This window comes from Bos mutus, chromosome 21 (genome assembly GCF_027580195.1).
Source record: "Bos mutus isolate GX-2022 chromosome 21, NWIPB_WYAK_1.1, whole genome shotgun sequence".
Classification (NCBI taxonomy): Eukaryota; Metazoa; Chordata; class Mammalia; order Artiodactyla; family Bovidae; genus Bos; species Bos mutus.
Genome location: NC_091637.1, coordinates 24,179,645 through 24,202,755, shown reverse-complemented (window position 1 = coordinate 24,202,755; position 23,111 = coordinate 24,179,645). Strand labels below are relative to the sequence as shown.

Genomic DNA, 23,111 nt, shown 5'->3' with positions numbered 1-23,111 from the left:
GGCTGCAGGACATCTTCTGAGATACCTCCCTTCCAGTCACAGCCATGGTGGTCAAGGTGAAACAATACTGGCCCAGCAGGTACTCTGTTAAGGTCTTCAGTTCTAAGCTAGTGACATCTTTCTAAGTTCCTCTTCCTTTCATAGGTATTAGATCCTTAAGCAAAAATTGATACATGAAAATATGAGTTACTAGAGATAATCAGAACATGATTCTTCATTTTATAAAAAGACTTAACAATAGAATTCATTAAAATACATTTTAATTTACAAACACTTCATTTGTGAATGTTTGGACACATGCTATGTAAACTCAGCTTGGCACCTTGATAACTGGTGCCCCTTATACCCTTTTGAGGAATGAGGTGGTTGTTAAAAAACAAGCAGACAGTAACCATATCCTTAAGGGCTTCCCCAGTGGCTCAGTGGCAAAGACTCTGCCTACAATGCAGGAGATGTAGGTTTGATTCTTGGGCCGGGAAAATTCCTTGGAGGAGGAAATGGCAACCCACTCCAGTATTCTTGCCTGGAGAATCCCGTGGACAGAGGAGCCTAGTGGGCTACAGTCCATGGGGTCACAAAGAGTCAGACACGACTTAGTGACTAAACAACAACAAACCATAGCCTTCCTCCTTGCTTCACTGACTCTGATGGCTCCAGGCTAGCATATCTGTACTGTTCATGTTGTAAGACACACAATTAATTTTTTTAAAAAAATGTTAAAACACAGTGATGGCCAGGGAGAAATAGGCAGTCATACAGTGCTGATACGAATACAAATTCAGAGTCACTCTGCAAAGCCACTTGGCAATGTTATCAACATTAGGAAATTTAACTTTTTAACCTTAGTAATTTTACTTTGAGGCTTTGAGGGATGTATCCTAAGAAAATCATCAGAGATTCTGTCAAAGATTTATGTACAAAGTTGCTCATCATTGCATTAAGTATAAACAGTGAAAATGCTTAAACATCCAACAATGGCACTACCATATGTTAGTAAATTTTAGAAAAACTTTTAACAATGTGGTTAAGCACTTATAGGTAGTGAGAGGCAAAAAACAAATGCAAAGCTGTTTATACATTAAGTCCTAACTTTGTGAAAAAATAAATGTAGATTATGTATTATACTTACACATGTATTATATATATATATATATATATATATATATGCACACACATAAAACTATGTATTTGTGACTGGAAGTGTTAATAATAGTATGTCGGGTTACTGGTTTAAAGATGAGTATATTTTACACTTATGATCATAAAAATGCTATTTAAAAAAATATGGCCTCATAGAGTCAGAAGGGCCCTTCAAGATCACTAGGCCCCAATCTCCTCATTTCACTGATGAGGAACTGAGACTTGGGGAGAGGAATTATTTTCCTAAATTACCTTTTTAGTGGTTTTGAGTCTTGGAAATTCTCTTATCACGGTATCTTTGTTTCAGTAGATCTCAGATTATTCTTTGGCACCTCATCAGTTACCAACTCTATTTTAGGTCATTCAAGAGGTCCAAGCAAAAGACCTGCTGAGAAGACCTTTTGATTTAATGTTGGTTTTATGTCTCCTTCTGGCGACTGGATTTTGCGTGTTTAGAGGCTTGGTAAGCATAAGGGACCACAATAACAACAAAAAAAAACTTTTTAATCAGATTTTCCACGGCACTAACAAAACATACTTCCTATTAGAGCCTAGTGGAGAAGAAAATGACAACCTAGTCCAGTATTCTTGCCTGGGAAATCCCATGGACAGAGGAGCCTGGAGGGCTACAGTCCATGGGGTTGCAAAACTGTCAGACACGACTGAGCAACTAAACAACAAATTAGAGCCTAGAGGCCTGGACCTGCTTCCTACTACCCTCCTACCCTCACTCCAAACCTCTCCTCCCAAAGGGTGGTCCCTTCTGGGCTGTTTCATGCCATCTTCTTGAGGTCCTCAGATCAAGCTCTCCACCAATTAATCTTTAAGACTCCTGAAAAATTAGCCATTCCTCTCATTCTTTTCATTTGTTTGATGTTTCTGATTGAAATCTGTTAAGGGTGGTGACTTAAGACTCTAATCAAGCTGGCACAGAGCATCCATGTGTTCTCAGGAGCAGGGAGATGGGATTGAGGACAGGGTATCAGAGTAAACTGTCAGACTCCTGGCTGTTTCCTAGCTGTTTCCTAAACATCACTTAACCTCTCTGATCCTCAGTTTCTTCCTCTATAAAATAAGAGAACCTACCTTAGAGTATTGTTTGAAGATTAAATGATAAGACACATCAGACACTTGGAGAGGACCTTATACCTAAAAAGTACTCAGTAAGTGACTGCTCTAATTTTATTAATCAAGGGTCCTTCAGAGTATCCGTTTCATGGTTTATCCTCAGTAGCAATAAATTTGAGCAGCCAGAATTATATGGTTAATTATACTCAGCTGCAATGACAATTACTGTTTAAGCCTGATGGCATTGAACAGCAGTTGGGGGGCAGAATGGTAAATGTAAGCTGATGCAGCTGATTCATTGTTTGGGGTCCTTGGGCTGTAAGGGGCCTGTACAACTGGTAGGTCAGGGTGAGTAGTCCTCAGCGCTGTCTCTCTCTGTGGATCGTCAAAAACTTCCTGGAACAGAGTCAGCTGGTAGGAGTGGCCTGGGGAAAGGATGTAAAGGAGGAAGCAGGGCAGAAGCTGTGCTCAGACCAGAGCACTGATACCATATCTGGTTGGTTGCTGTAATTCCTCAAGTCAAAAGAAGAAAAAACAGCAACAATAAAAATGAGCTGCAACTCTCCATGCCCCTGTGCACACGAGAAAAACATGGGTAAAGTGTGTACCCTTGGAAGATGGGGCTTTAAGGTTGGGATCCATTTTAATCAATTCTGCCACTGACGTGTTCACATGTGTTACTTAGGTGGGACAACATTTATGGCTAAGGACACCAGGAGTGGTGCCTCAGGGAGGTAAGTTAGAGAGGACTCAGCATAGTTAAGATGAATCTGGTATAGAAATGTACTATTCTTCCTGCAGGGACTACTTGGCTAGTTATTCCCGGGAAAAGGGAAGCTGATGATTTAAAGCAAGTTGTGCTTTGGTTAGCCAAACCTAGATGTTTAAACTGAACACGAGAAAGATCCCCAGGTACAGAGAATGAGTTTCCATTTCCTTCTCCACTGTTATCCGCTACTTGATCTCTTTAATCTGTATTTATTTTCTCTCCCTTTTACTGATGAGCTTCTGAAGTAGCTTTTGTTACGTAGAAAGCAGCTTGTGACTAAACTTGGCACATTTAGCCTTATCAGCAAACCTAAGGACCAGATGTGACCGTCTCTTATAATGAACTCATTTTTGTTCTTAGATTGCCTTGGATTGCCCAGCTGAGCTCTGCCGATTATATACGCAATTTCAGGAGCCGTACCTAAAGGATCCTGCTGCTTATCCTAAAATCCAGGTCAGGTGGTTGTGAAGCCTAAGGTTTTTCTAAAACTAATTTTCTTTAAGAATAGGAAAATGTGATACCATGTAGGAAAGAGGAGTTAACATTTTCTCAGCTGAAAGTGTTAATTGTGTGTGTGTGTGTGTGCTTTTCATTAGGCTAACTGCCATTTACTGATGGCATTATTTCTCTGTTCTGTGCAGATGCTGGCGTATCTGTTCTATTCCGTCCCTTACTTTGTGATTGCACTTTATGGCTTGGTGGTTCCTGGATGCTTCTGGATGCCCGATATAACCCTGATACATGCTGGAGGTCTAGCTCAGGTACTGAGAATATGCTGTTTACTGGAGAGTTGGCTGTCATTGTTGGGCATCTAAAAAAAAATACCTCTGCCCTGTGTGTTAGAGAAGGAAATAGTTATTAGATATGTCGACCTCTTTGCTTGACAGTTCTTTAGAAGATGTTTCTGCATAATTTAAATCTCAAAATTAACTATCTGGTAGGTGCGCCATCCAGTCATACAGATGAGGAAACTGAGCGAGCAGGATTAAATGATTTGTCCAAGGTCACGTACCCAGCAAGTGGCACTGCCATTTTCTACTGCTGTTTCACAGTCTCTGAGCACCACAGTTACTAAAAGAACTGAGAGCTGTTATCTTTAAGATGTCTGTCTGAATTTAAGGTTTCGGAAGTCCACTATTTTATCCTACACAGGACCAGGGAAACTGGTTTTTAACAAAGTTCAGCTCCTGGAAAACAGGGCCTGTCATGCCACTCCTCCCTTCTGCTACTCAGCCAGGCCTCTGGCCTAGAGTAGGTGTTCAGTGAACACTCACTTCATGGAACTGGAAGTGAAATTATTGATGGAAGCATCATACAAAGCATAGTTTTATAAGATAACCTATTAAACCAACTGATGTTAGAAACAAGGAAGAAAATTACTTTTTTTCCTACTATAAATAAAAAAACCAGGCTTCCCAGGTGGCGCTAGTGGTAAGGAACCTGCTTGCCAGTGCAGGAGGTATAGGAGATGCTGGTTTGATCTCTGGATTGGGAATATCCCCTGGAGGAGGGCATGGCAAACCACTCCAGTATTCTTTGCCTGGAGAATCCCATGGACAGAGGAGCCTGGAGGGCTACAGTCCATTGGGTTGCAGAGTTGGACATTACTGAAGGAACTTGGCATGAATGCATAAATAAAAAAACCCCAGATGAACTCATCTTTTAGATTCATTATCTTTGTCTTGCTCTTGTCAAGCAGGCCTAATAATGAGGTTTATCTGGAAGCTCTCAGCATATACAGTTAATGATATCCATGGTATAATAATTCTGCTGGCAAAAAGACACACTGGAATTTACAGAGTTTAAAAATGGTAATGGCATTTATAGGTTAATACATTGGGCTCAATCTTTCCAATCTGATGTGCTCCTTAATTACAGAATTACAGCTTAAATAGGTTGATGCAGTATCCAGTCATGGTTCCTGTCTTTTCCTTGGAGGACACAAGGAAAGAGAACTAGTATTTGCCCTCCTTGCAGACCTCTGAATTACTCTATTTCTCAGGCCTTGGTTTTTGGGTCTTTATTTCCATATCTTTTAATACGCACTATAAGGTGATGGCTTTCACATTTCTATCTTTAGCTCAGACTGTTTTGATTCCTGTATTTAATTCTTGAGTCTCTGACATCTCAGATTTATGTCTAAGACAGGACTCCTGATCCTGCCCACCACTTTTCTTCCACTTCCCCCATCTCTGTAAATAGTCTTTCGTGGCATCTAGCAGCTCAGGTTAAACACTTGAAGTAATTCTTCACACTTCCCACTCCTTCATCCTCTATCTGTAGCCCATTACTAGGTCTAGTTAGTTCCTCGGAGAAGGCAATGGCACCCCATTCCAGTACTCTTGCCTGGAAAATCCCATGGACGGAGGAGCCTGCTGGGCTGCAGTCCATGGGGTCGCTAAGAGTTGGACATGACTGAGCGACTTCACTTTCACTTTTCCCTTTCATGCATTGGAGAAGGAAATGGCAACCCACTCCAGCGTTCTTGCCTGGAGAATCCCAGGGACGGGGGAGCCTGGTGGGCTGCCGTCTATGGGGTCGCACAGAGTCGGACACGACTGAAGTGACTTAGCAGCACCAGCAGCAGTTAGTTCCCACTCCAGAGTAATTCTCAAACCCACGTTCTTTCCTTTTGGCCATGCAGCATGTGGGGTCTTAGTTCCCCGATCGGGGATCAAACCTGTGCTCCCTGCATTGGAAGCACAGAGTCTTAACCATAGACTTTGACTTCTAGGGAAGTCTACAAATCTGCCTTTTTTTTTTTTTTTTAACAGCTCCCTTGTAGTCTGGGCTCTCATTACCTTGCTTCATTTAAGGCAAGCCACACTAAGTGGTCTACTCACCTACTTGTGCAAAGGCAGGTTGTGTGCTCTGCTGGAGGAGCAACTACTCAAGTTTTATTTATGCTTGTGCAAAGATCAGGTGCGATGTTTTCAAAAGTCAGGCCTGGCATGGACCCAGCTGCAAAAGAAGCTGATAAATGTGGTCTCCCTATGTGCTTCAGAGGAAGAAACTGTGTGCTAAACACAAAGCATTGTCTCGGCAAGTTTTTTTTTTTTTTTAAAGCCTCACTTAAAGATAAGCAAGTGGAACTCAGGCTAGTGGTTTACTTGCCTAAGGTCACAACATTACTAAGTGGCAGAGGAGGAATTCAGAATCCCATGTGGCCCCAGAGCCCATATTCTTCCCCACTGTGCTGTCCCTCTCCTCTTGCAAACAGTGAATTAAGCTCCAGTGTCCTACAGCATAGAGTAGAGCTTTGTACATGGCATGGACGAGGCAGAGGACCTGCTGGGAGTAGAAGGCAGTGACACCTAAGCCCTGGGCTTTGTGGGCTGAATAGATTTGAAAAGACTGACGAAGCCTTTAAATGCTGGAGCGTGCAGCAGTTAGAGGGCACAGAGGGCCTCCCCCAGCTCTTACTGGTCCCTTGATTAGATTGTTCAGGGTGTAGCATCTACTCACTGCCTGTGTGCTTTGCCTGCCCAGGCTGGCTTCCTCTGCATGCTGTGTCCCCTGGTCTGCCCCACACCAGGCCCTGATGCAGGAACACTGAGTGTCACCAGCCAGGAGGCTGGTAGGAGTGAGGCCAAGTCCTGGATCTGGTGAGGTCTCAGGAGACTACCAGAGAACTAGGCAGGAAACCTCGGCCAAGGCCTAGTCATGCATGGGGTCAGCAGTCAGGAGGCTTAGGATGGACAGAACTTGGGGTGAACAGGTGCTTCAATCTGTAACAGTTAAGACCAGCACCACACTGTACCTGCTAGCTAGGCTGAACTGGCAGACATGCACCTGGGACCCTAGCACGTGGTGGTGGTGGTTTAGTCACTAAGTCATGTCCGAGTCATTGTGAACCCATGGACTATAGCCCACCAGGTTCCTCTGTCCATGGATTTCCCAGGCAAGAATACTGGAGTGGGTTGCCATTCCCTTCTCCAGGGGATCTTCCTGACCCAGGGATCAAACCCAGGTCTCCTGTACTGCAGGCATATTCTTTACCGACTGAGCCACCAGGGAAGCCCAACTCTAGCAAAAGTCCTGGGAAAGGCAGTGTGGAGCGCAGAGCAAATGGCAGCAGCAGTGGTGGTTTCAGCCATACACCAGGCCTTGCAGAAATCTTTGGGCTCATCCCTCACCAACAGATTTGTAAAGGTAGCCTGAGGCTGTGGACTGGATCCTGTAGGTGTCAGAAGGATGTTTCTCCCAACCAGCAGAACAGGGGTAGCCTGAGAATCATGTGTCTGACATACCCGTAGCTCCTAGCTGGGCTGTAACATCTACCTATTCAGAGCATTTGGCCTCAGAAAGAAAGACCTAGAAATCACACTGCAACAAGACAGTGCAGACAACGAGAATGCTGAATTACCATTGTGTGATTTGTTTTCTGCTTGGCAAATACTTGTTTATGAAATGAATTCTCATTGTGAGAGGACATTTGGCACTCTTCATAGAAGCACTCTCCATAGGCTTGACTGGCACCCCTAGCTTGCAAAAACTACCACTCCTGATTTAGAAGCTTTATGGATTCATGATCCCACTGCGTTTAAAAACATCTGCTTTTACTGGAAGATCTAGTGAACTCCCAAGAACCTGCGACTTAAGAAAAAAATCTTTGAAAAGCTTCTAGGTCAGTACAAGTCAACATAAGACATGGCTAGTAGTTATGAGGGCCCTCGTTTCAGACCATTTAGGAATCTGCCAAGCCTGCTGCCTTTAGAAATCAGATAAATCAAGAGCTGAAGTAAAATACAGTAAAACCAGGACACATTTGGCACCAAAGAATCCCACTGGGGACTTATTCATAACCCAAGTCTCTTTCCATGTAAAATTAAAGTTTCAAGTCTAATTTGAAAAGTATTGAGTTGGCCAAAAAGTTTGCTTGGGTTTTCCTTTAAGATATTTTGGAAACCCAATTAACTTTATTACAGGCTGCTTAGATCTACTCATTAGCAATCTCTATCAGTGGAAGAATTTTTTTCTTCTAAAATATCACTGAAAAGATGTAGTTAATATGGTTAAGAACGTGAGCTCTGGAAGCAGACTGGTTCAGCTCTCGGTCTGTCACTGATTAGTTCAGTAACCTTGGTTACTTAACCTCTTTGTTTCCTCTTCTGTTAAGTAATAGTACCTTCCTCATGGAGTTGCTGCAAGGATTACTTACATGAAGTAATCTCTGCAGAGGGTGTAGAGCAGTGCCTAGCACATCAAAAGCTGTGGGCCTCTCTGTTGCATTCATTAATGCTGTTGTTAGAAGATCCCCAGTGAAAGTTTCGAGAAATGCCTTGTGTTTCTCAGAAGATATGTGATCTGTAGCTCTGTATGTTGTGTATAGTTACATAAACATCAGAGAAACTGGAAGCAGCTGTGGGACATATTCACAGTGGGTGTGGCTGGGAGCCTGCCGTGCCATTCAGCAAGCAGGCCGCAGCCATAGAGGCAACGCATGACCCTTCCCACTGGGTTCAGACTCCCTCGCCCCCCATCTATTCAGGTGCCACGTACTGTCTCACCAAAGGGTCTGGAGGCTTATCTGTGGGTAACTTGGTTGTCCAGAGTCGACTAGACTGGGAGGCAAATTCGTGAAGTTTTTTTTCTTTATGGAAACCTTTAAGAAACATCTGAGACTAAAGGTTTAGAAAGAACACGAGTAATTGGCATACTAATTACAAATCTCATTTTAATCATTAGCTTCTGATGTTAATTCACCTCTAAACATCATTTAGTTTTAAAACTAGAGTTTGGGTTTACTGTCTTTATAAGCTTCTTATCCTTTGGTGGAGACACACAGTCTTGGCATTGTCAAAAGACCAGCAAGGGAATCTAAAAACAATGTGCCTGGGTTTTCAACCAAGTAGGATGCCAGCTCATGAACAAGCGTTTCAGCTGGGTTTTGTGTCTGTCTGTGGAAGAACTCCATGTGCTTGGCACTGTCCTAAGCACCTGACAAGAGATCAAGCCATTGAACCTGTGTAACAATCCTATGAGGCGGGCTCCATTATTACCTTGCTTTTCAGGCAAGGAGCCAGAAGTAGTTACATACCTAACACAAGGTCACACTGTTGGTTTTGGGTGGAATTGGGATTTGAAGCTTTCAGTCTGTTTCCAGATTCAGTGTTCTTAACCCAAGACTATGGTGTTCAGAAAACCCTAAGAAACAGTAACATGGTTCTCGATTAGCTACCGTATCAGCCAAATAGCCTGGCTGTTGTCCCCACGTTCACATTGGTTTTTGCCTACATTTACACAGACACACAAAACTCAGTTCTCTTTTCTGGAACTAAGATTGGGATTTTTATTCAAATTCTTTCCAGGCTGTCTCTGTAAGAAAACAAGAGCTATTAAAATTAAGCGCCCCCCTTTTTTTTTTGCCTTTATTGCCTCATTTTCCATCCCAACCATTCATTCTTTAAAAATCATAATCTCTTAAGGTAAAAAATGATTAGAATGAAGTTTAGGGAAAATGATGAGGTGCTCAAACTCACATCACTGAATTCTGGAGGAATTTCTGGGACCCGTAACTTGTACCTGTGATCCTGGCCATGAGTCAGTTCAGTAGCAATAAGGTCACTGGGTCACCAGATGCTAGCAGGATGCTCGGTTGAGCTCTCCAGGCCCTGTTCTAAGGAGGTCTTGTGTGCTGGTGGGAACATCACCAGGAAGCTCAGTGCAGCCGCTTCTCAGCTGTGTACTTAGAAGGGAACCCTTCTCAAGTGAGACTGACGGTCTTTTGAAACTTCAGCATCCCGGAAACCAGACACCATATACTTTGGGAGGAAGCTGTGGTTTGGTTGCTCACTCAGGTATAGGTGAGGCCACTCTAAATACCCCGTCAGAACTATGAGCAGTACCAGAAACTGCAGAAGACCGGCCTCAGGCCTTCTCTCTCAATTACATACCTGTTTTAACTAGAAATGCAATCATCTTGGGCTTTCCTGGTGGCTTAGATGGTAAAGGATCTGCCTACAGGAGACCTGGGTTCCATCACCTCTGCCCCTTATTCAATGATTCTGAAGCAAAAGGCTTACTAAAATAGGTATAAAAATAGAGTAATGCCTTATAGAAGCTTTTTGTATTTTGACAGTCACAAGACCATTACTATTGAACATTTATTGAGCTCTAACAATGTGAGAGGTGCCACACAAAAATTCAGACACAGTACCTGCCCGATGGGCTTACAGTCTAAAGGACATGATCATTTTTTAATGTTCCCATGAGTTTGCTGTTTGTGAAAATGAGGTATTAACTGCACTGGTCAGTGCAGGAAAAGAGCCTATGATATTAGACTTTTTAAGCAGGTTCCTTATTCAAGTAGGCATGACTATTCATATTATTCTCTTAAACTGTGGTTTGCATTTCCCCAAATTTTATTTCTGAGACATATGTAAGTCTGAAAAGATAGATACCAAATGCACATTTCTGAAAATCAGGGGTCAAATCTGGAACCTAGTCCAGAAGAAAAGTCTGGTTATATATTCAGAAAAATATTTTTATTCAAAATTGGCCCTGGGGAAAAAAATAGTGACGGGGGGGCCAAGATCCTGTTGGGGGTTCTTAGAATGTCCACAAGAGCAGGTCCTCAGGGCAGCCTCTCAAAGGCCCTTAACTCTTTCATAAGCATTCGGTGGGTTGTGTTTGGGCATTGGCCCTGGGGGTGGTGTGTTTGAGGATAAAGCCCTCTCAGTGGCTCACAGATCACCGGACAGATGATTCCTGCCTTGGCACTGCCCTTTGTCCTTGGCAACACACCACTCACGCTAATTTAATGCCTATCTCCAGAGAAGAACAAGACTACCAGACACCCCCAGGATGTATCAGGAATTTTGTAAAAATGTAACCTGTTAAAATGCCCGTTGCTGATACCATCCGTATACATACTGCTTTATAAAAACTTGTCCTTTTCTTGTCATAAAGTCAAGTGCGAAGTAACATTTTTGTTCTGTTAACCACTTAGCAGGATAAACTGATTTTATATGGAAGGAAATGTAAGATAACTTATACGTATTTAAAGCAAGTTATTTCATTTTCATTCTCATGATTTCTGTCATCTTTTGTCTCTTTGCTCTGATCCTGATAAACTAATAAGTCACCACTCACTACATTCAAATTCCCAATCCTTTATTCATGTATATCTTGAGTTTCAGTTATGATATGAAATAGACTCCAGGGCTGCATTTTGTAATGATACAAGGATCCTGAGGAAATACTTTCACAGAAGCCTTTTTCTAATACAATTTTCACCTGTGCTTATGAAAAGTATTAAAAAAGGCCAACTGGCATGTTCTGGAATGTATGTTCTGAGCAGGTATCTAAATACAAGTGGGAAGTGCTTGCCTTTCTGTTTTGTAAATTCAGCTTATGCCGACAAGCTGGACGTCTCAATAATTTGATGTGAAAAAGTTGCCTGTGTGTACATTTGCCATTTTATAAAAGAGCGAACAAATCCATACCCCCACTTTATCTTACAAAACAACCCTTAGTATTTTTTAAGTTGCATGAAAAACAAATATACAAGTAAAAAAACAAGCAAAATGCATAATGAAGGGCTTTGAGCTCTTGCTCCAAGGAGTAGGTGAAAGAATTGATATAAATGAAGCTGAGGTTTTCAGAGCTTCTCTTTAAATAGCTATGCTAAAAATATTTCAGCTGTCTAATCTCTGTACTTGCTTCATTTTTACTAGAACACATTGTGTGAGCCGCAGCTGAGTTCCTATATAGGATATCTCCAGAATGCAAATCAGAACAAGGCAGATTTTATTCAGATTTTTCTTTTGTAAATTGAGCCACTACTGTTGGGTATGGGGTTGGGCCGGGTGGGCACTAGATGAGTTAAAAATCAGTTAGCCTGATAAAGACATGCTAAAGAAGGCTTACTTTATTTGAATGGTTATATCAAGACTGACCCCAAGTTCAATGAGATATTGAGGATTCTGGATTGTTTGAAAATCTGGTTTTGAGGGCACAGGAGCGTGGTCTGAATGGACCATTAGGAATGCATTTGAACACAGAATTTATGCTTACCTCACCACCCCCCTCCCCTTTTTTTTTTTAACATGACAGGCTCAGTTTTCTCACATCGGTGCTTCTCTTCATGCTAGAACTGCTTATGTCTACAGAGTCCCTGAAGAAGCGAAAATCATTTTTTTAGCCTTAAACATAGCATATGGAGTTCTTCCCCAGCTCCTGGCCTATCGCTGTATCTACAGACCCGAATTCTTCATAAAAACAAAGGCAGATGAAAAAGTTGAATGAAAACATTGTTTTATGTTCTTTCTCTCCAGATGACTGACTTTTGCTATCTTGGTACCCATATCTGGCCCCATTCCACTCTCTTCTTGCACAGGAACATTTGCGAATACATCAGTTCTTGCTCTATACTCTGTATCGTAGGAATTATGTGGGTAAATCTTTTTTTGAAGGAAAGTTGAAGTTATTCAGAAAGTCTGTTTAAAGAAATACATTTCAGGGTATTTGTGAATAAACAACCACCTATCTCAATATTCTGTTTGTATATATTAAGTATAAGTGTGAAAAATTACAATTTAGCTTCTATAATAATGAACATGAAAAGGAAACTATTCGAAAGTGAAAATGGCCTATGCATATTAAAAATTTCAAACTAGCAAATACAGATTGGAGGAATATTTTTGCATATAAGATGTATATGCTTTATGATCAACCTCAATATAAAGGACAAATTATCAGAACATTTAAAAATGTTGTTTGAAAAGTGTTTTCCCAAGGAAAGTGAACTATTCACTGGGGTTTCAAAAACTGCTTTCACTGAAATTTTTTATTGCGTCTAAACAGTTAAGAAGGGATCTATAACTTTATTATTACCTTTATTTTACTGGTGACTGGAAATATTTCTATTGTGTTTCTGTGTATATTTTTAATAAATTATTTTTGGCCTTTTATGAAGACAAATCTTATTAAATTTGAAACATTTTGTGTATTTTCTTTTTCAAAAAAGTTCTGTGGTCTTTAGCTTTTTTGTTTTAAAAATCTGTCAGTTATACGTTCCAATTTGAAATGTCATCTACATTCTCCTTATGTTTTAGTGTGAGCGATGAAGAGGACTTTTGATGAATTAATTAAATTTCCTTGATTTTAAATTAAAATATTCAAAATTAAAAAGTACCTTGTAAGGACAAAGAACTGGATTGGCATTCCTACTGTCTTTTAAATGAACTGTTCATCATGTGGAAGCGTGAGTCGAGTATAATAGAGGAAAATCAGTATTTGCTAAATTAGAGAAACAAACCCAAAACATAGCCGCCTCCTCAGTGCCCAGGAGTGGTAAGTGGATCTGTACTCTTATGCCCTCAGGTGCCATCATCACCACTCCCATCATCACCAGCATCATCACTAATGGCCCTACGCTTTCAGAGCTACTCACATTTTTTCCTTCATGCTATTTACTAGCTCGTCACCAAAATAAGAAAACCTAAAAGAAAATGGTGTCCAGATCAGTGCATGGATAATGTCCAGTGTGAATTTAGGGGTCCACTGAACTGGTAAGTAACACAGATATGCAAGCAGTCATGTAGCCAGTTCCTCTCCCTACCCCCCAGTGTTTAAAAAAAAAAAAAAAACACAAGTCCTAAAACCCAGAGTGTTTAAAAAAAGAAAAGAAAAGCCTCACCTGCACTTGATTCTCTTATCAGCTTGCTGTTAACAATTTTTGCTTTAATATATGAATTACATTAATACCTCACATTACATATATGAAGCCAAATTACACTAACTTAGTTGTTTACAACCTCAACTCTTACTCCCAGTACACATTCCAATAAATTTATTCTGTAAAAACAATACATTTTTTTGTTTTTGATTTTTTTTTTACAGTAAACTTTTCAACTACAAACCTCGAATACGCGAAAGATGTTCCAAGGACAAGCATAACAGGATTGATAAAACCCAAACTGACTAAATGTGTTCTCACAATATAAGTTGGCATAAAAATAAATAAAATTTTCTATTATCACAATTGCAACAATAATGTACACATAATAATGGTTTGTGGATGAGTATTAACTATTCTAATTCTAGTTCCAAAAGAAAACAACAGATCGTTTAAAAGTCTATATTTAAAAGTCAATGCTTTGTCTTACTTCCCATAGGGCTACTGCTGAGTCCAGCTTTAAAATGTAAAGTATCCAGCTTGAGTGATTAGCTCAAATTGTATTGGCATTGGGAGAAAATAAATCATTGCCTTTATCTTGGAGTAACACAAAAGACTCACTTAACTTCACATATAGAAACTGAGTTTGTGTACGTAACAACATGAGTTTTGAGAAGTATAAGTTGTCAACTAGCTATTTCTAATACGGAAAAGGTATATTACAATATGATTCAACTTTACACATGGCCTCAAAACTGAAGGACAATTTTAAGTTCACCTTCAATATGCCAACATTATGTATCTAGGAATTGGTTCCTGGGTTCTGTCACAGAGAAGAAATCCCTTAAGCATTATGTTGAGTGGTCCTTTTAAAAAAAATGCTAATTTATATTTAACTGAGTGTTTGGTGATGGTGGAGTAAAAGGCAGAAGAGTGATGAACATAACTGCCTTGATAAAGGATCCTAGACTTGTATGAGCTTGTGCAAAAATCTTGATAATCCTTAGTGGTTAAGGGCAACTTCATGCAACCAAATAACATGAAATTAAGTCAATAACCTTAAAAAAGGCTAAAATGTCTTTTTTTCCCCCAAACACATCAGAGAGGAATGTGAATAATATACATACAAACTGGGATTCTGTCAATGACAACAAGGACTATGTGTTGGTTCATATCAAATCCAAGAATATTGGACAACCAAACGTATAACCTTCTTGTGGTTTTCTTAGTATGCAGCATTCATTATGGTAGTTAGGTCTGGAAAAAAACACAAAGAAAACAAGCCTTTAGATGATTTTGGATATTAACAATATAAGCTACCCACATCTTTATACTATATACCTGGATTTTTTGAGATTCCAATCTGCACTGCAGCATTAACAATACTTATCAAGAATAGTCTCTGAGGGTTTGCTTTATACTATCAGTGCAAAAACCTAAAGGAAAAACTAGGGCATTTTAGTGTAAACTTTGTCTATTGTCTGGCAGGACACAGTGAAGAAGCGTGCACTCTGTAAAACTCTAGGATAATGCATTGCTGGGATACATAAAGTTAAGGGGAAAACAGAGATAATCCATCTTTGTGAGGATTCTGGTATCACAAAGAAAGGTAAATTTCTTAAAATTTTAAAAGTATTTGCAGAATTGCAAATTATTCTGTATAATATTTATAATTTAATTACTTGTGACAGTATGGCTCAATGAAATACAAGAGTTAATAATATTAAGTCAAGATATACAAAGAGAAAGGAAGCCTAGATTTTTGTAAAGTTTAGATTGCTTCCATTTGACAAAGATAAAATACTTCCATTTCCTAAAAGGATTGTGTTTTAGTTTGGGTCCCACTTTTAATTGTGTCAGGTTACATTTCCCCACTGGGATGCTATTTTTGTTTTCTTCATCATTAACCCAAATACATTAACCCCCTTAGTACTGCTCTTGTGGTATAAATTAAAGAGGGAATTCAGGCCCCCAATACTTTTTCTGAAAACAGCCTCCTTCAGCTCTACACTTCACTAAGTGAATGAACTTGTTTGTAGGATGCATGTCATCATTCATGGGTATGGTTTTCACTTATGTAGCTGAACTCTACCCTGCACCATATATAATATGCAGCTAATTCCAGAACCTTCAAAGAGGAAAGTTTCTAAACCTACTATCCCCTCAAGATAGCAGAAATACATTTCTTAGTCTTCTTTGTTCTTACCAAAATGAGAAAGCCAATCTTAAAAAAAAAAAAACATTACATTTAAAATCTATGAACTTGCAAGATACAGTGCCTGGTGACTCCTCGTTATTTATTAACAAAGAAAAGCGCTAGAAATAAGATCATACTCACAGGCTTTAGAGGATTTTCCTCCCTTGTGAAGGAGGAAAACACCCATTAAAACAACGAGAAATTGTTAATCAACCAAAGAAACTTCTTTAACAATGTCTTTTTATTAATATTAATGTGAAAGGCAATACATTCTATGTTTACATCAGTAGAAAACTCATAGTAACAACTACTCAGTCCATGTTGAAGAATATTTTTAAAACACATGGTCTGATGGTAGTCTCAGAGTATTATTAGTGTCCCCAGCAAAGTGAGAGTGGTAGCAGAATGTGACTATAACTTTAAGGACATGCTTTTTGGGTGGAAGTACTATTAAATGGGTGCTTATATTAATAAAGTCAAATTACAAATTAATTTTTAACTTCTCATACCATAATCACTCTATCTGCATATGAAAAAAATACCCTGCTCATTCACACTGGTGGATATTCTGAACAGTGTTCTGCAGATCTACTCCACATAAACAGCTAGAACTTGTGCCTTTATGCACTGGCTGCCATGCTCAGCGCCACACCAGTTTCATATTGCACAATGGCTGGCTAATCCACTGGATTCTCTCTTGAGGCATTTCAATGTGAGGTACACTAACAGGCTGAAGGATACCCGAACACAGTAAGCAGAAGTTACAGGCTGGAGAAGTCATAGGGTCTTTTTATGGAGCACCAATTTTTCTTGGAAGTATGGCAGATAAACTATGGTTACTCAGACTTGGGTATTTGGCATTTTGTCAAAAATAAATGAAACGAGCCTATTACTTCATGGAAAATGACTGATAGTATTCATTGCCAATGATAAAATTTGGGCTTTTGAGTGAAGATTAGGATTCTAGAAAACTTAAATCCTCTCTAAAAAAGCTTCCCAAAATGTAAAGTTGTTTTTTTTTTTAGGGGACAAGATAGTGATATTTAAAATGTGATTAAAAAGATTTCATAGTGAAATATTTGGAAAACTTAAGTAACTCAGGGAACAAATATTTTCCAAATGTGAAAAGAGATTCATAGTGCCAGATGGTCCAATGGATTTTAACCAGACAGAATATAAGAGGTTCAGATTTGACACTGCAACTAACCTCCAAGAAATGACCACTTACAGAATTGGTGTAATATCAAAGAATACACACAATGACCTGAATAGACTATTAAAATATTCCTATCTCCATCTTCAACTACATGTCTATGGAAGACTACATTTTCTTCTTATATTTCAACCAAAATAACATATCACAACAGTCTGAATACAGAAGCAGATTTGACAATATGGCCTGAGAGTTTCTATTAAAGCAGACATTAAAGATATGCATTTTTTTTTAACGTAAAAAAGTGTATAATTTTTCTCAAGAACTTTTTTTTTGGGAAGATATTTATTTTTCACAAAAATGTGTTATTTTGTTAAGTAATGGGTTTACTATTAAAGTAAATAAATATCCTTAAAATTTTATTTTTAATTCTAATTAAGTAAATATCAATAGCTATAACAAAAACTCTTTGTCTAAGAGTAGTAAAGGGGTCCTGAGACCAAAAACCTTGATAAACCACTGGCTTGGCATAAATGAGAGTGAATGGTGAAAAGTGAGGCTAAAGTGAGGCTAAAAAGATAAACTAAGATGAGAGTGATAAGGCCATTTTATGCAGAAATCAGGAGATGGGCCTGATGTGGAGGGCACCAGCAGCACCAGATTGTAGGAAGAACAACAGGTCCCGAGCCAGAATAAATGTATGAATACTGGTTAGTGGCGACAGTGAACCCTCCGGCTGTCCGACCCACATTTATTCTGTCCTTTGCTCCTCCCCACAACTATGTGACATCCTTGTGATTTGGGGACTTGACTCCAGTGTCAGGGATGGGCAGAACCTGACTGGTCTAAGCCAGTTATCTCCTTGTTGTCAGTGTTTGGTTCAGGGTAGGGCAGCTTTCTGACATGGATCTCAGTGATACCTGCCTCCTTAAATTCATACCCTTGTGTAACACCCTACCTTTTAGAGTAGGCTAGATCTTGTGACATTTGTCTAATGAACTGAATGAGGCAAAAGTGATGGGATATTGTGTCTGAGATCAGAGAACAAAAGGTTGACTTCCATGTTGCTTCCACCCTCTCTCTTGCTAATGAAGCCAGCTGCCATGCTGAAGCCACCTTATGGACTCATGTGGCAGGAAACCAAGGGAGGCCTTTGGCCAACAGTCAGTGAAGCACTGAAGCCCTTGATCTAATAACTATGAGTGACCAAATCCTGCCAACAACTTCCTGAAAGGAAGGTCCTTCCAAAAGGACCAAGCCCCAAGCCAAGCCTCAACTCAAAAATGATTTGAGCTCCTGCTAATACATTAATTGCAGCTTTGGAAAGATGTGGAGATAGAGGTATCAACAAGTTACATCTATTTTGGTTCCTGACCCATAGAAAATGCTATTTTAAGCCACTGAGTCTTAGAGTTATTTGTTCACGACAAGAGGTATTAACACAGCAGGTGTATTATCCGCATGGTGTCCTGGCCACAAAGTCACCTCCACTTCGGTGAGTTAAGAAGGGAGCTCTACGTGCTCTGCAGCCTGCCCCTTTCTGCTCGTGCTTCTGCTAGAGGAGTGAGGATGAAGGCAGAGCACCCAGACATAAAGGGAGTCTTGGAATTCTATGGGCTCCTTGTAAGAACCTCTTCTTCCTTCACCAATATATGTAACTTCCATCCCACCCTATGCCCTGAGACAATAATCCTTTTGGGGGCTCCTCTGGCTCAGACAGTAAAGAATCTGCTTGCAATGCAGGAGACTCAGGTTCAATCCCTGGGTCAGGAAGATCCCCCGGAGAAGGAAATGGCTCCCACTCCAATACCACCCTCTGCCCCGAGCGATCAATCCTTCTTCCTGACACAAGATGGGCTCCAGAGCATCTATCACATCCTGGACTCTCATCCCTGACACTTTGTTGTGTTCATTTACAACTTCATCTCTTAAATGCCAGCCTCCTCCCCCGCTCCCCAATTCCTTAGTCTCTTCCACTGGGTCCCTTGGATATTACAGTCAGTTCAGTTCAGTTGCTCAGTTGTGTCTGATTCTTTATGCTGATGGACTGCAGCATGCCAGGCTTCCCTGTCATCACCCTCTCCCAGAGCTTGCTCAAACTCATGTCCTTTGAGTTGGTGATGCCATCCAACCATCTTATCCTCTGTCATCTCCTTCTTCTCCTGCCTTTAATCTTTCCCAGAATCAGGGTCTTTCCACTCAGTTCTTTGCATCAGGTGGCCAAAGTACTGGAGTTTCAGCTTCAGCATCAGTGCTTCTAGTTAATATTCAGGACTGATTTCCTTTAGGATTGACTGGTTTGCTCTCCTTGCAGTCCAAGCAACTCTCAAGAGTCTTCTCCAACACCACAGTTCAAAAGCATCAATTCTTCAGCGCTCAGCTTTCTTTATAGTCCCAACTCACACATCCATACATGACTACCAGAAAAACCTTAGCTTTGACGAGATGGATCATTTTTGGCAAAGTAATGTCTCTGCTTTTTAATATGCTGTCTAGATTTGCCATAGCTTTTCTTCCAAGGAATGTCTTTTATTTCATGGCTGCAGTCACCATCTGCAGTGATTTTGGAGCCCAGAAAAATAAAAGTCTCTCACTGTTTCCCCATCTATTTGCCATGAAGTGATGGGACCAGATGCCATGATCTTAGTTTTCTGAATGTTGAGTTTTAAACCAGCTTTTTCACTCTCCTCTTTCACTTTCATCAAGAGGCTCTTTACTACTTCTTTGCTTTCTGCCATAAGGGTGCTGTCATCTGCATATCTGAGGTTATTGATATTTCTCCCAGCAATCTTGATTCCAGCTTGTGCTTCATCCAGCCCAGCATTTTTCATGATGTACTCTGCATATAAATTAAATAAGCAGGGTGACAATATATAGCCTTTACGTACTCCTTTCCCTATTTGGAACCAGTCTGTTCTTCCATTTCCAGTTCCAACCGTTGCTTCTGGACCTGCATAATTTCTCAGGAGGCAAGTAAGGTCGCCTAGTATTCTCATCTCTTGAAGAATTTTCCACACTTTGTTGTGATCCACACAGTCAAAGCCTTCGGCACAGTCAATAAACCAGAAGTAGATGCTTTTCTGGAACTCTCTTGCTTTTTTGATGATCCAACGAATGTTGGCAATTTGATCTCTGGTTCCTCTGCCTCTTCTAAAACCAGCTTGAACATCTGGAATCTCACGGTTTATGTACTGTTGAAGCGTGGCTTGGAGAATTTTGAATACTTTGCTAGTGTGTGAGATGAGTGCAATTGTGCAGTAGTTTGAACACTCTTTGGCATTGCCTTCTTTTGGGATTGGAATGAAAATTGACTGTTTCCAGTCCTGTGGCCACTGCTGAGTTTTCCAGATTTGCTGACATATTGAGTGCAGCACTTTCACAGCATCATCTTTTTGGATTTGAAATAGCTCAACTGGAATTCCATCACCTCCACTAGCTTTGTTTGTAATTATGCTTCCTAAGGCCCACTTGACTTCGCATTCCAGGATGTCTGGCTCTAGGTGAGTGAACATACTGTTGTGGTTATCTGGGTCATGAAGATCTTTTTTGTATAGTTCTTTTGTGTATTCTTGCCATCTCTTCTTAATATGTTCTGCTTCTGTTAGTTCCATACCATTTCTGTCCTCTATTGAGCCCATCTTTGCATGAAATGTTCCCTCGGTATCTCTAATTTTCTTGAAGAGATCTCTAGTCTTTTCCATTCTATTGTTTTCCTCTATTTCTTTGCATTGATTACTGAGGAAGGCTTTCTTTTCTCTCCTTGCTATTCTTTGGAACTCTGCATTCAGATGGGTATATCCTTCCTTTTCTCCTTTGCCTTTAGCTTCCCTTGGAAATTAGTCAGCCATCAGCAAACCTTCTTCATTCCCAAGATACTTTATTCATCAATTTGTTCTAACTGCTATCTAGCTTCACCCTGGAGATCCTGCTGCTGCTTTCTCTGCAACCCCCAGGTGGTAACCTCCTCTGCCGCAGCTCTCATACTACAGGCCCTGGAAGTGGGGAAGGTGACCTTGACCTTACTACTATTTCTAGCTATTCTTCCTCTGTGCTTCCCCCCAGGAAAAAAATCCTTCTGGACTTTAGTCTCAATGCTGTAAGATGCCAGCCCTTCCCTACTGCAGTCTTCTCCAAGACTCCCCATCACTATCCCTGACTCCTTGAAGATGTCAGCTGTGGCTCACTGTCATTCAGCATCCTAACTGCTGGATGTCAACATGCACAGAGATTGTCTTTGCAACACTCTAACCTCTTAGTTCCTGGGCTTCCTCTTCCCTAAAAATATTGTCTGCTACCTTACCTTAGCTGCTCATTTCCATGGTTATTTCTTAAACAAGCAATTTTCAACCACTGAGAGCATTTGCAAATACTAGGTCACTGTTTTTTTGGGGGAAATTATGCTTCTCTGATGGCTCAGAGGATAAAGCATCTGCCTGCAATGCAGGAGACCCGGGTTCGATCCCTGGGTTGGGAAGATCCCCTGGAGAAGGAAATGGCAACCCACTCCAGTATTTTTTTTAAACCCACTCCAGTATTCTTGCCTGGAGAATTCCATGGACAGAGGAACCTGGCAGGCTACAGTCCACAGGGTTGCAAAGAGTTGGACACGACTGAGTGACTTCACTTTCACTTTTCACTTTCATGGGAACATTGTAGGTTGGAGTTTTCAATGACATTTAATGAGCAGGGGCCAAGGGTACTGCGATGTTCTGCGATGTGAACAGAGCTCACACAATGAAAACCTGTCTTACTGAAGACACCAAGAGCACCTGCCCTGTTGCCTGCTTCCATAATTCCATCTAGACATCTGACTATTTCATTTCTACTTGTCTTTCTAGTCCCTTCCCTTTACCTCGTACTCCAACTCCAAGAACTCTTTGATACTCAAAATCTGTTGATCCTGTCCCTTCCTCACATCCGTGTTTCCCTCTGAACATGTTTTGGATTCCATGTGTCCATCATTATAATTAATCTCTTCCTCACATACGCCCTCAACTCCCTTGCCTCAAACTTCCTTTACTTTGCTCTCTGGGCAAACTCCAATTCTGGATAAGCTCGGTTCTCTACTTTTCTGTGATCGCACAATTGAATACGCCTGGAGAAAAACACACAGCCATCTGAATGTTCTTAAATTAATGACCACTAACCTCGAGTGGGCCCTTCCTGCTGTTCCAAAGTCCAGTCACTTTTGTATTCTAACTATTTTATCCCTTTTCCTCCTCTCGAAATTTCAACACTTCTTCCTGCTCTTACTCTCAATTGTTGACCTTCCTTCCTAAGGAGACAGAAGCAATCAGATGAGAACTTTTATAAGCTCTCACTGCAGGTACCCACTTACCTGCCCCCGCACCCAACAGGAGGAAAACAGAGTGTTGAGCGCAGAGGCAGGTAAGTTCCTCGTGTTTCAGTGCATGAACTAAGGCACCCCTCCAAATGTGCAGTGGATTTTATGCCTGTTTGCCTTCTGAAGAGCCCTACTTTGGCAATTCTTTCCTACATTATTATTTTGTGATCACTGCACATTTGAATCATTCTTATCAGTCTGCTGCTGCTGCTGCTGCTAAGTTGCTTCAGTCTGTGCAACCCCATAGATGGCAGCCCACCAGGCTCCCCCGTCCCTGGGATCCTCCAGGCAAGAACACTGGAGTGGGTTGCCATTTCCTTTTCCAATGCATGCAAGTGAAAATGAAGTCGCTCAGTCATGTCCGACTCTTCACGACCCCACGGGCTGCAGCCTACCAGGCTCCTCCGTCCATGGGATTTTCCAGGCAAGAGTACTGGAGTGGGGTGCCATTGCCTTCTCCGTCTTATCAGCCTATGTGCTGCACATTCTCCCATCAAGAAAAAAAGCCCCTCTTGACCTTCTATCCTAGACTGTGTCTAAAAAATATCTGAGGAAAAAAAATTAGGCTGCCTGTGTGTATGCTCAGTCATGTCCAACTTTTTGCAACATGGAGTGTAGCCCACCAGGCTCCTCTGTCCATGGGATTTCCCAGGCAAGAATACTGGAGTGGGTAGCCATTTCCTTCTCCAGGGGATCTTTCGACCCAGGAATTGAACCTGTCTCTTGTGTCTTCTGCATTGACAGGCAGATTCTTTACTACTGTACCACCTAGAAAACCCCCCAAATTAGGCTACTTGCCCTGTAAGATATCAGGACACA

At 40.8% G+C, this 23,111-nt stretch overlaps 2 protein-coding genes across 7 annotated transcripts in view; one reads left to right on the top strand and one right to left on the bottom strand.

The window, feature by feature from the left end:
• The window catches only part of TM6SF1 (transmembrane 6 superfamily member 1), a 55,982-nt gene that overhangs the window by 16,834 nt on the left and 16,037 nt on the right, over positions 1–23,111 (top strand). For 2 of the 6 annotated variants that reach the window (XM_070358403.1, XM_070358407.1), the window contains 4 exons: positions 1,499–1,603; positions 3,338–3,430; positions 3,619–3,738; positions 12,035–13,135. In XM_070358403.1, coding sequence (XP_070214504.1) covers positions 1,499–1,603; positions 3,338–3,430; positions 3,619–3,738; positions 12,035–12,226 — 510 coding nt within the window. In that variant the 3' untranslated portion in view covers positions 12,227–13,135. Of the gene's footprint in view, positions 1–1,498; positions 1,604–3,337; positions 3,431–3,618; positions 3,739–12,034; positions 13,136–13,399; positions 13,492–13,822; positions 13,945–22,228; positions 22,337–23,111 lie in introns of those variants that run through there. The other 4 variants (XM_070358404.1, XR_011461665.1, XM_070358406.1 and 1 more) reach the window with 4 other exon arrangements.
• The window catches only part of HDGFL3 (HDGF like 3), a 75,859-nt gene continuing 66,313 nt past the window's right edge, over positions 13,566–23,111 (bottom strand). The window contains exon 6 of the mRNA XM_070358408.1: positions 13,566–14,855. Coding sequence (XP_070214509.1) covers positions 14,850–14,855 — 6 coding nt within the window. The 3' untranslated portion in view covers positions 13,566–14,849. The remainder of the gene's footprint in view (positions 14,856–23,111) is intronic.